Source organism: Polyodon spathula, chromosome 21, assembly GCF_017654505.1.
Source record: "Polyodon spathula isolate WHYD16114869_AA chromosome 21, ASM1765450v1, whole genome shotgun sequence".
NCBI lineage: Eukaryota > Metazoa > Chordata > Actinopteri > Acipenseriformes > Polyodontidae > Polyodon > Polyodon spathula.
The window spans coordinates 27,540,933-27,553,226 of record NC_054554.1 but is presented as its reverse complement, the minus strand read 5'-3'; the positions used below and the strand labels follow the sequence as shown (position 1 = coordinate 27,553,226).

Sequence of the window (12,294 nt, the reverse complement as noted above, 5' to 3'; positions counted from 1 at the left end):
GGAGCAGCTGTGCTCACAGATACCAAAGTATTTTTCCAGCAACTTGCCCTCATTTAAAAAGGAACAGCTCTTGGTTCATCTGCTGTTATCCGAACAATGTTTCTCAAGGCGGCACATGCAGAGCTGATGTTTCCAATATGGACTTCTAGGGTAGCAACAGAGCTGTAGCTGGTGGATCCCAGATGTGCTGCAGACTATTACAGCTGTGCAAAGGAATGCTGGTTCAGAGGCACACAGCCATATCAAACAGTTATGCTGGAGCAGAGTGTTGGTAATATATTGACTCCCCAAGAACCCTACATCTCCAGAGCAATGTATCTAATTAGACTAACAGGCAAGTGATGACCCACAGCCGAGGGCCCCAGACTCGGTGGGCTGAATATTCCACCTCCTTTTTATTTAGGGTAAATATCCCAGTTTAAGGAACATATGTAAAAATTATTAAATTAACTTTGGCCCAGGGAACAATTCAGTACAAAATACATAGTATTCAAGGCTGGTATGCAATTAGAAGATCTGGAAATATTTTATACTGTAGCATTGCAAATGAATAGCACATCATAGTGATTTGCAGATGACAACTTGTAATTTAACCTTTGGGTTTGGTTCTGTCAGCAGTGGTAGGAGAAGGGGGAGTGGGGGTGGAGACAGCTGCAGGGTTGAGATCAAGACCGGCAGACAATACACCCCCATTCCCCCACCCCCCTCCTCTGCCTCCCACACAGCGCAGTGTAGGGGTGGGGGTGTATAGTCGAGAGGGTGGATATAAGGGAGCTGGCTGGTGCTTTTGTACTCAGTTTGAGATCCCAGAACTAAAGGACTATAGATTTGGGTTCAGTGGGAATAGCTTTCTGCTACTGGAGCTCTGTTCAGCATTGTGTTGTCAATAGGTAAGCAGTGATGTATGGATGTATGTATGGATGTGTTCAGGATACCCTGGAAGCGTTCTGTCTGTATGAATACCCCATGTGAACAGTTTTTCAGTGCAAGCGTGATCAAATTAGGGACGTTTGATTATAATTTCAAAATTGAAACAAATCTTTTAAATTTTGAATTCCGTGGAGATAAAAAGGTTTTCATATTACAAGAAAAGTCTCACAGGAGTAAAATAAACCTGACACCCCATCAAATTACTGATTAAAGAAAGGAGATAAACAGTCATTGAATGGTATTTATTTCAGGTGTCATTTAAGATTAGAATGTTTGTTGCAGCACTAGTCAAAATGTGTTTTATTCCATTTGAAACCTACAATACACAGCTCAAAGAACCTTTTAAATGTTGCCATGCTTTACCATACTTGTGCTTTACTGTGCTTGCCTATGTTTTTGCACATGTTTGGTATTAGTTACTGTGCAGTACAGTTAAACACAGGTCTAGTTATTCAAACTGCTTTGGGTTCTTACAAGGAAATCATTTAAGTTAACTAAAGGGTTGCATCAAAATTAAAACTTTAAAACTGTCCAAGACTGTTGCAAAACTATACTGGAATAGCCTCTATTACAGGGCATTATTCTTAAACGGTACATAAGGACCTTTTGATTTTATTGTGTTACATGTTCCCATGTGTTGCTACAGCTGTTTACATAAGGTGTGTGTATTGTTTCAGTTATTATGGTTGATTTTTTTCTAATATTTTGACCACTTTTTTAAACTTTTAAATTGCATTCCCTGCCTCAAGATGGCTTCCCATGTATCCGCATGGACCTTTCAGAAAACTACATTTCCCATCACCCTCCTGCTCACATGTGTAATTGAGATGGATTTACCAGTGAGCAGGAGGGTGATGGGAAATTTAGTTCTGAGAGGTCCATGATGATACAAGGGAAGCCTTCTTGAGGCAGAAGTCCTTATGGACCCTTTAATGGCCTTTTGTTTAGTTTTTTCCTTTAACCTTTGCCAGCTGTTCCTCCTAGCCTTGCTGACCGCCCTGTGTGTGTGTGTGTGTGTGTGTGTGTGTGTGTTTGCAGTGGTAAGATGAGGGCAGCTGTGGCATTGCTGCTCCTGGCCACTCTGTGTGCAGCAGCGAAACGAAAGAGGCAGCAATCCAAGTGGGACTACAGAGTCGATGGTAGGAGCTTGATTAGTATCTGTTATTACTATTAATATTTGTATAATTCATTATGAATTGGATAATGGTTGCTTGCTTCCATGCAGCGGAGAAGGTGAGTCTGAAGGGCTGTGCTAATCTCACCACGGTGCTGGATAACTGGAAGTTTGCCATCATGACACAGGTGAAAGACTTGCTCCTTCATAACCATCACACCGTGCTGCCAGACTATGGGAGGTGAGTCATTCTGTCTGCCTTCCTGGGTGTGTGGGTGCAGGGGCACTTACATCCTCCTTTCAGATTGCTAGAAACACCAGTGTGCATCCAGCAATCTACATATAAAGTCTATGTATATACTTGTGTATTGTAAGCACAAGTTTAATAGTGAGTATATATATACAGTATTTGTGTGTGCTGGATACACACAACATGTACTGCTTTAGCAGACCACCTTGTAAGCCACATTGACATTGAACAGCTGTTTTCCCCTGACACGTGTTGAACCCTGACCCTGGCTGTGTTTCCCCAGGATCCAGCCCGTGTCAGATGCCCTGGGTGACCTTTTCAAGGAGTTCAACACGTTGAAGGAGCGGCTGGGTGAGCTCACCACCAAGTTCGACGTTATCGAGGGCTTTGTGGATGACATGAGGGCAGGGAGGGGCCCCTCACCCCCCAGACAGGAGCACCCCCCGCAGCCCAACCCTGAGGCGCTCGTCCCTGCTGCCGAGGGGCCACGCCAGGGCCCCACGAGCAGGAAAAGGGTGGTGGTGCGGAGACTAAAGAAGCCTGTCGAGACACCAGAGGCCTGAAAGGGGTGCTCTCCCAGATCCTTCTACACTCTCACAGCTGACTTCCCTGACTTTGAGTGAGGTCATACTGTAACTCTGGATACAAGCTGGAAAGGACCGACCTTCCCTGGGTGGCAGAAAGACATTCCGTGATACATAAACAGACAACAATTAGCTTCAGTTGAAACTGTTATAAGAAACTACCAAGTCATTCTGCATTATTTCATTTCATTACCCCAACTTAAACGAACACCCTAACCTTATTATAAATAATTATTAACATATATAACCAGGAACTGCCTGGTTATTGTAAAGAGTGACCTTATTCGCTGGTCAATCTAGAATAGAATGTAGTGGGGAAATCAGAATATGCTAACTTGTTCACACATATGTATTGCTCCACCATGGCAGTACAAGATCTTAGCCTAACCAAATGTTTTTGATGGAAAAAGAATTGTAATGACCTAGTCTTGCATAATGTTTGGCAAGGAAGCCAAACGACTACGTTTTTCACGGCCTCAGCTTTTGGCATCATTTACAACATTGTGCCACTAGATGGCAGCATAAACCAAGTCTTCACATCAATAATAAAAATCAAGGTGAATATGTTACCCCCTTTTGTAACAGTATGTAATCTTTTTGTGTAAGACTTATGTATTAAAACTACAGCCAACTCCAGCCCAATACCGACAGATACAGCCTGTCTTTCGTATTCTGTCTATGTACTTTTTTGTTTTGTTTTGTTTTTTTAAAAAAAAAAAAAACCTTCTTAATAAAACCGTGCAGTTTCCTGCCTTGGTTACCTTCCATCATTTTAAATTATCATAAATTGCACGGTGGTCCTTATCACACAGTAAATATAAAGTGGTAGAAATAATTCCTATCCTGGTCAAATATATACCCCATACCTGGTCATCCCAGTATTGAGTAGTGTTTGGTTATGGGTGTTGAATAGAAAAAGGCAATTTTACAATGTAAATAAAATAGAGTCGAACGTCACTGAATACACTGTGCATGCCCATATATTTTTTCCTCCGAGAAATTACGTGTTTTCTAAAGTTCCATTTTACTCCAAATGTCATAGTTGGTTTTACATTAAATACGGACGGCTGGTGTTAACGAACAGTAAAGTTATTATTAGTAATATTATTATATAGAGAGAGTAGTTTGAAAAGATTCTAAAAAATATAAAGCAGAACTAAAATATTATAAAGCTGCTGGCAGTTATGACACTTACAGTTGCATCAATTTGTTAAGAACTTTTGAAAGCACGTTTTATCCAAATGTTTTACAGAATGAAATGGGTAGCCTACCCAAAACACGTTAGTGTTTTTTTCAGCGCAATGATTTACATTTAAAATGCATTAAGCAATATAAATGCATGTGTGTGCGATTTTATTGTATAGTTTTTAAACCCGACACCTCCTTATGTTGGATAAACATGTCCAGTTTTGCAAGGGGCAGCTATATGATTATGAAGAGCTTTTGGGGGGCAAAGGTAGGGACCCCACTATAGTATCTGATGGGATTAAACTGCCTTTCATTTATATATATATACGTAACATGAAGACGAAACAGAATGCGTGAGAAAGGAAGGCTCTTCTTGAGCAGCAGGACCCCTCTATACTGCAGCAGAGCCCCCAACTCTTCCTCAATCTGTACCCCTCTATACTGTAACAGAGCCCCCAACTCTCCCTCAATCTGTACCCCTCTATACTGTAACAGAGCCCCCAACTCTCCCTCAATCTGTACCCCTCTATACTGTAACAGAGCCTCCAACTCTCCCTCAATCTGTACCCCTCTATACTGTAACAGAGCCCCCAACTCTCCCTCAATCTGTACCCCTCTATACTGTAACAGAGCCCCCAACTCTCCCTCAATCTGTACCCCTCTATACTGTAACAGAGACCCCTACTCTTTCTCAATCTGTACCCTCTATACTGTAACAGAGACCCCTACTCTTCCTCAATCTGTACCCATCTATACTGTAACAGAGACCCCTACTCTTCCTCAATCTGTACCCATCTATACTGTAACAGAGACCCCTACTCTTCCTCAATCTGTACCCTCTATACTGTAACAGAACATGTATAAAATAGAACGAATTCGATAGCAGCAACATTGCTTTACAATTGCATGTGTTTTGTGTGGTCACTCCTGGACCAATTCAATGAGGTGCTCAGCATTCTGCTGTGATGGGTTTGTACCTTACAGCCCCACCCACACTGGAGACATCCCCAGTTAAATATAGCTGCCTAATAAGTACTAATCAACTCACTATGTCAGGTACCAGCACAGCTGTAGTCATATTTCCAATTCAAATGTTCCATTGCCAGAGCTCTGCTTTGGAGGCACTGAATGAGGGTATAGAGTTGATTTCCATACTGCTGTGCACATTATGTCCCATATCAATAAGTACAGACTGCATCGCTACTGAGGTCTGCTTTGATCAATACCAGCTGAAGAATGCAGTCCTGTAGAAAGAGTAGCAAGAGCCAACACATTTCTTTAGAGAGCCCTGTGAAATCCACACTGGCTGCGACGCGCTTGCATTGCTCACATATTTTATAGCGTAGACGTTCAGGACCCCCCCCCCCCCCCCCCCCCCCCCCCCCCCCCCCCACTTGTCACTATCATTTACCATTTATATATGTATTTATTTAAGTTAAGGCAAAATTTTGTTCTGAAGTCCAGCCAAAATGTATTGAGTCCTCTTGTATAATTCATTATTCACCAGTCAGATGGTTCTGTGCCTATATGAGATACTGATACAGGGGTAGACCTTATACTTAACTAGAGTAGTGAATGTATGCTGAAATGCATTTTCAGTTTTTTTAGGATAAAACATTTTGTCAAGTCCACCAACCTTGTAGACCGACCACGCCCACATAACCTATCTGCTAGTAACGAACTCTTACTTTGACCAATCCGAGCTGAGAAACACAATGTATGAGAACCCTTGCTGCCAATGGGGATCTCCTGTGGCCGGGGCTGTGTGGGGTGCTACAGAGAGTGAAGCTGTTGTGCTTTATATTATAGTGTCAGCTTCAACAGTGCGGACTGTGGAAATTAGTAAGAATGGGATTTGCAAAACGTTTATAGGTGTGTTTTGCATTGAAAAAGACGACTGATTAATGCTAATTTGTGATATATATATATATATATATATATATCTAGTATATTATATATAACTAAATATCATTATAATTGTCGTATTGATTTTGTACTATGAGTCGTTTTAGCATAGCATAACTTTGTCAACGTGCTTTTTCACTGAGATCATTTTTTTTAATACTAATTGAACAATAAGCATAAATGATAAATGTTTTGTTCAAATTGCTTTTTGGGAGAATAAAAACTATTTCGCTGTATATATTATTATTATTATTATTATTATTATTATTATTATTATTATTATTAAATGTTATTTTAAGTGTGGCTGATTATTTTAAAAAATATATTTTAATGCGTATGCAGATAACCGACCTCATTCCTCCGAGTGAAGAAAGAGGACCCATTGTTACTCTACTGATGAAAGTTGAGACGCCAGAGAAAGATTCATAGTGCAGTTAAACTCTGAAATCAGTAACCCATCCTTGGACTTTTAAGCAGAACTACGGCACCGGTGTCCTGAATCGGTACTTTTAAACGAATATTTAAAGGCTGCGTATTCATTTCAAGATTCAGACCACGTTCGATGCTCCTACCTGGCTATTAAGAAAACTCCACAACAGGTAAGACGAACTACATTACCTTTCTATACATCTACTTTTAGTGAAAACCTGTTAATGCAATCGTGTCTCTACCATCCCACTATAAAGCTGTTGCTATCAGACAAGGCAGTGTTTGATACAGTGGGTTGATTTGTATTATTATTAGTAGTAGTAGTAGTAGTAGTAGTCGTAGTCGTATTATTATTATTATTATTATTATTATTATAGGTTTTACTAAGAGCTAAGGTGTGTCTTTATTAAACGTGTAGCAAAACCAGGAATGGATCAAACTGCTGTGCAATAAGTCTTCTTTCCATCCCTGCAGGTTAATCTATTAAGGTGATGTGGCTCTGACTCTGTTCCCTCTTCCCCCTGCACACAGCAGTGATGCCTGACCACACACCTTTGGGAATGACACCATTCTCACTGCCATAAACTGTTGACATGTAGTAATTGTGACAGATTATTGGAATCCACTGTACACAGTAGTAACCATGTGTAGCTCCCTATCCCATGCCAGGGGGTTTTGAAGTCAATGCCACACAATTGGTCAAATGCCTTGGACTGCTGAACGTAACTTAAGTATATAAACAGACTATTTTGAAGAGCCTAGCTGTGCAAGCTTTTTTTTATCTTCTGTCCAAAGCTGGAACTATTTGTTTGTCAATTGCCCCATACAACTCCTGGCATGTTGTTTGTAAACTGTAAGTCATTGGTGTTAGGCTGTTGTAGAGCTGGGTTTAGGTTTTACTTTTCCCTCCTACTTCTGTGAGGGTTCCTGTGGCTTACAGGCCTGAGAGCAGTGGTAGTGCTGGTTGCTAGGTAACTGAAGAGGAAACACTTGCATTGGACAAGCATAGTGCTGCATTCTGTTCTTTCTCTGCTCCAGCAGCACACCACAAAGGGAGCTTGTTTAGTTTTAAAACCCACATGTTGCAGCAGCACACATCCTTGAACCAAGAAGGAAAATAGATGGGGTTGTTTATATATTGATGCAAAATGAATCAAAGATTTCATGCTGGATAACAGTAGTAGATATTCATAAGAGGTGAAACTAAAATAGTTTAACTCCATATCATGAATGGCTGAGTATTGATTTACTAATTTACTGCATGTTCTTGCTTTTGTTCCTGTAATGTTCTGTAAAAATGACCATGGTTATTTTATTGTCCGTCTCTCCAGGCCCCTGTCACCATGCACATGGCCCGCAGCCCCACCTCTCTCCCTGGCAGTGCCTCTGTGGGTGCTGGTGACTCCCTGGAGCTCAGCTTGACCGGCTCTCAGCTGTCTGTCTCCTGTCGGCCCAGCAGTGCCTCCCCAGCCAAGCACTTCTCCCGCTCCGTCTCTGTCACTGCGGACAAGAAGAGCAAGCGCAACACCCTGGTAAGAGGACAAAGGAAGCACGGCCTCATTCTGTATTGAATTGGGACTTTATTCAGAAGTAGCCAGCAAAGTGAGAGCAAGGCTTCTCCTTGTTGATATTCTGTTGAAAAGCAAACCCCAGCAACAGTTTGTTTTTATATCCCACGTTCAGCAAAATGTGGTCTTTTAAAACTCATCAGGAATAGTCTCGGTGAGCAGGGAACAGTAAGTAGCTCCAGGACTGGTCCTGCTGCAGGAGATGTTGGCCTGGGATTGCAGGACATGGGTTTTGGATATAATTCAGTGCCTGGTTGTGAATCTGTCTGGTTTGCAAGTCAGTACACAGTGATAGAATGCACAGTTGGAGCGTGCACACAAAGGGGAAATAAGTAGAGTCAAGCTCTCCCAAGCTACTCCCCCAGGTGTCCCTGACACTAACGCTTTGTTTCCACAACCTTTCGAAAATCAGCCTGTTTTCAAATTCTTTACCAAGTTCAATTTGAAAGCCATTTGTTTGGCTCCGGTTAAATATATTCAATCTTGCTACAACTGTATAAACTTGAAGTCATGGAGATACATTTTGACAAAGACTTTTTCAATTTATTGATTTGTGAAGTTCTTTGGGGTTGCACTGTTTAACGTAGTTATGTATGTTAAGTATGCTGTGGTGCTATGAGGATAGGGGTTGGCTCTGTGCTTTGTCCTCACCCCATCCTCATTGTCTGTCTGCAGGGTGAAGCCGGGCTGGGCAGCTCCCGGTCCATTAAGAACCTGAGGAGATCCAACAGCACCACCCAGGTCAACCAGAGAGTCAACTCCTGCTTCAGGTACACTCACTGTCCCTCTCCACCCCTCTGTGTCCACCTGTCTGCTTTTACCTTAACTCTGAAATTCTTTTCATTCTATCTGGTGACTCCAGAGGCTGGAGTTGTCTTCTAAAAGCAACAGCTGGTCCAGGACAGACCTCTGTCTTTCAGGCCGGCTTCACTCTCCCAGGACAATAGCTGTTGTGAAGTGATCCTGCAATAAAAGACTCACTGGGGGCTATTGTCTGGAAGCAGGCACTAGGCTGCAGCCCCTTTTGTGTAGCACTGGAGAGGGAGGTTAGAGCTAAGCTTTGTGAAAGGAGGCAGATTGAATAGATAAGTGTGTGCAGGGGTCTTCTTGTTTGGCAGTTGCCATTGGGCCAAACCACTTGGGGACAGGACACATTGGGGGGGGGGAGTTATTTTTCTCTTGCAAAGTTCAGCTCTGAGGAATGTGCTTATTCAAGCGGTGTTTGTGAATTCCTTTTCAGAAGGCCAGCTGGCATTTTAAGTGTGGTAGCCAGCCTAGATGCTGTAGCAGGAATTAAACTGAGCATGCATCTGCATTAATTTAGATTGAGTGAAATAAAACTGGCCTGCGTGTGTGTGTCTGCTGTGATTTACAGGGTAATTCCTCAATCTCTCTGAATAGATAGCACATGCTGATATTCAGAAAGGAATTCTGCATTGTCAGCACCCCCTCACTTTTTTATTAGAAGGACCTGCCTACCTCTTTTTTTAACCTAATTCTAGCCCTTCATTCGTATCCCAGTCAGACAGGAACAACTTCGGATTTTAATAGAATCCAGTTACATACTGCACCCTCTCAGCTATAGCTCTGGGCATCATGTTTCTGTCATGTGCTAAGTCACAAGATTTGTTGAGAAAAAGCACCGCCATGGGCTCAGATTTGATGCATTATTGTAATGTCTGGTGATGTTGGGTAGTCTGCTCTTTCTGATCTTTCCACCCCTCTGTCTCGGTGCAGCGAGGAGCAGTCCGAGAACTTCCTGGCCTTGTTTGACAGCAGCTCGGACGGGAGGAGGAAGCTGGCCAGCCTCAGCAAGACCTCTCCGGACCTCTCCTGGAACATCCTGGTAAGCAGCGTCCCTCGGGTTGAAACAAAGTGCTGCAATAATGGAGGTTTATCCAATTGCCAGCTCTTCTCACCCAGCTAGTTTAATGGTTCCTCAGGGCTCTATTCAACCAGAGATAAGAATGTGTCAGTCCAAGATTCTTGTCTTATGGAATCAATTTCTCTTGCCTACAAATATGTATGCTTTACTAGATAATCTAGGTAGGAAATATAGTCATGAGATAAGACCCTTCCTGATAAAGTGCCACTGGCTGGATCTTAGACCCTTTCACAGACTGGCTGGTCCTATGTATTGACCTTGTCTGTTTGGCTTCCCTTGTGCCAGGATGACCAACTCCGTACCTTCCTGATCCTAGGCAGTGCCCGCACTGCCAACTCGCCCGTCGGCATGAAGAAGAGAGAGGCTGGCATAGCGCTGGCTGCCAACTTCACCGCCAACAACAGGTCAGTCCTAGAAACTCCTAGAAGCCTTGTCATGAAAAAGGCAATAATTGAGTGTGAATATCAATTCAATGCCTGTCAGAAGATGTATGTGTTCTGATCTCACAGTTCTTACTACATACCTGTATTATGACCCATGCTCAGTGCTCTTTTATTAGGGGTGGCGAGTGTTGTGAAAGAAAATGTTTTCCGATTCTTTTCTTTTCTCCACTGCCCCAGGAGTAACAAGGGAGCTGTGGGGAATTCAGTCACCACCATCCTGCACAACAACTGTCCAGACAAGCCACTGACACCAAAGAGCTCCAACCAGAAACCAGCATCTCTCAAGTAAGTTAAACAGCAGGCACAGTGACTAGAACTCCATACTGTGCATGCAATTCGGCGCAACTCGTAATATTTTCAGCAATACTAAAACTGTTGTTTGTTTATGCTTTTAGTATTACATGCATATCAACTAAAGACTTACTTTTAAAAGAATTGCCATTGATATAAGACTCTGGCTTCATTTCCACTAACCCAGCTGGTTGTCTGTGTCTTGTGTGTAACCTTCATCTCTATCTCCCGGACTACAGTAACATCATGAAGGCCACAGTGAACGACGAGGGCAGTCTGGAGAACAGCTCCCTGACCAAATCCCAGAAGAACTTCTCGTCTCCCAATAACAACGCCGCGCACAGCAGCCCCGCCCTGCTCCGGAGGCAGGAGGTGACAGAGGAGGAGGCTGAAAGGTGACGCCAAGCTTGAGCAAAACGGAACCAGTACACTTCACAGCATATTGAATTTCAGATACCCACAGTGACGGTGATGGCAGCTATCGCTGTCAAATCAAATTCTAAAATGATCAACTGATTTTTGACATCTACTTTATTTAAACTTGTGTAATTACTTTATTATGAGCACTTTGTTGAAAAAATGTTTGGTTTTAGCGGCTTGGCCTCTTGTAATGTAATACACATGTATAACAATATATGGAAAGAGGACTCCCATTGCATTAGCCTGATTAACCACACCTGTACTGTAGGGTCTAATTCTGTCTAAGCTGTGTTACTGAGTACATTTCTAGGGAGTCCTATTTCCAGCTGTGACCTAGAACAGTATTGCGTGGGTAGTTCAGGCATACCTGAACACTCACTCATAATAATTAAAGTAGAGAAGCCTATCTACCCACACGATGGTTTGCCAGTTTCGTCCTGTTCTGTACTGACTGTCTCTGACTCTTTCTGTCTGTCCTCATGTGTCAGCAGGTTTATCCAGCAGGTGAATCACGCAGCCGTGACAATCCAGCGCTGGTACAGACGCCATGCCTACAGGCGGCACACCAGCGAGGCTGCGCTCCGACGCCTCCTCTCCACAAAGAAACAGGTAGGACTCAGTGAAGAAGACTGATACAGCCTTGGATTTATCATGTCAATGAACACATTCTTTTCTGTTCATCTTTGAATGCATGTATAGCACAGGTGGTAGTCCATTTCATTTCCCGAATGTATAAATACTAAGATTGTGGGAAGCCCCCGTCGCTTGTTAAAAATGGCTGTAATGTGTATTTGTATATAAGACTATGTTTAATTGTAAATGGAAAAGATGGTAAGGAAGTATTGAATATGAAATATATTTTCTTACACTGTGTACTTAGTAAGTGACATTGCAGTTCTTTGTGTTCTGTGCAGGAGAGGGAGCAGAGAACAGAGGAGGGGAAGACACAGGAAGGTCAGAAGAGGAAGGATGAGGACAGGAAGAGGATACACAAAGAGAAAGCCCAGCAGGCCCGAAGAGCTGCTATTCAGGTATAGTGTGAGTAGGCTCTGATAGCCAGAAACAAAGTGTGATTTAATCAAGAGGCTGCCCTGCACTGACGGCACATTCCGCCCGTCCACAGGAGCTCCAGCAGAAGCGGGCACAGCGGGCAGTCGAGACGCAGCGCGTGGCAGAGCAGGAGATTGAGGCACTGAAACAGAGTGGCAAGCTGGGCCGGAGGAAACCTGCCAGGCCCTCTCCCGGCAGCAAGGGGGGCACGGCAGCAAGAGACACAGGCAAGGGGAG

At 43.0% G+C, this 12,294-nt stretch overlaps 1 protein-coding gene across 1 annotated transcript; it reads left to right on the top strand.

Moving 5' to 3' along the window:
• Positions 1-5,552: 5,552 nt before the first annotated feature.
• LOC121296258 (centrosomal protein of 131 kDa-like) lies at positions 5,553-12,292 on the top strand (the record flags this gene model as incomplete). Its single annotated transcript, XM_041221598.1, has 11 exons — positions 5,553-5,938; positions 6,314-6,570; positions 7,732-7,932; positions 8,644-8,738; positions 9,706-9,814; positions 10,139-10,257; positions 10,474-10,581; positions 10,827-10,982; positions 11,499-11,616; positions 11,922-12,038; positions 12,131-12,292. Coding segments are annotated over exons 3-11 (1,173 nt in total), but the record flags the coding sequence as incomplete, so codon positions are not given.
• Between the last annotated feature and the right edge of the window lie 2 nt (positions 12,293-12,294).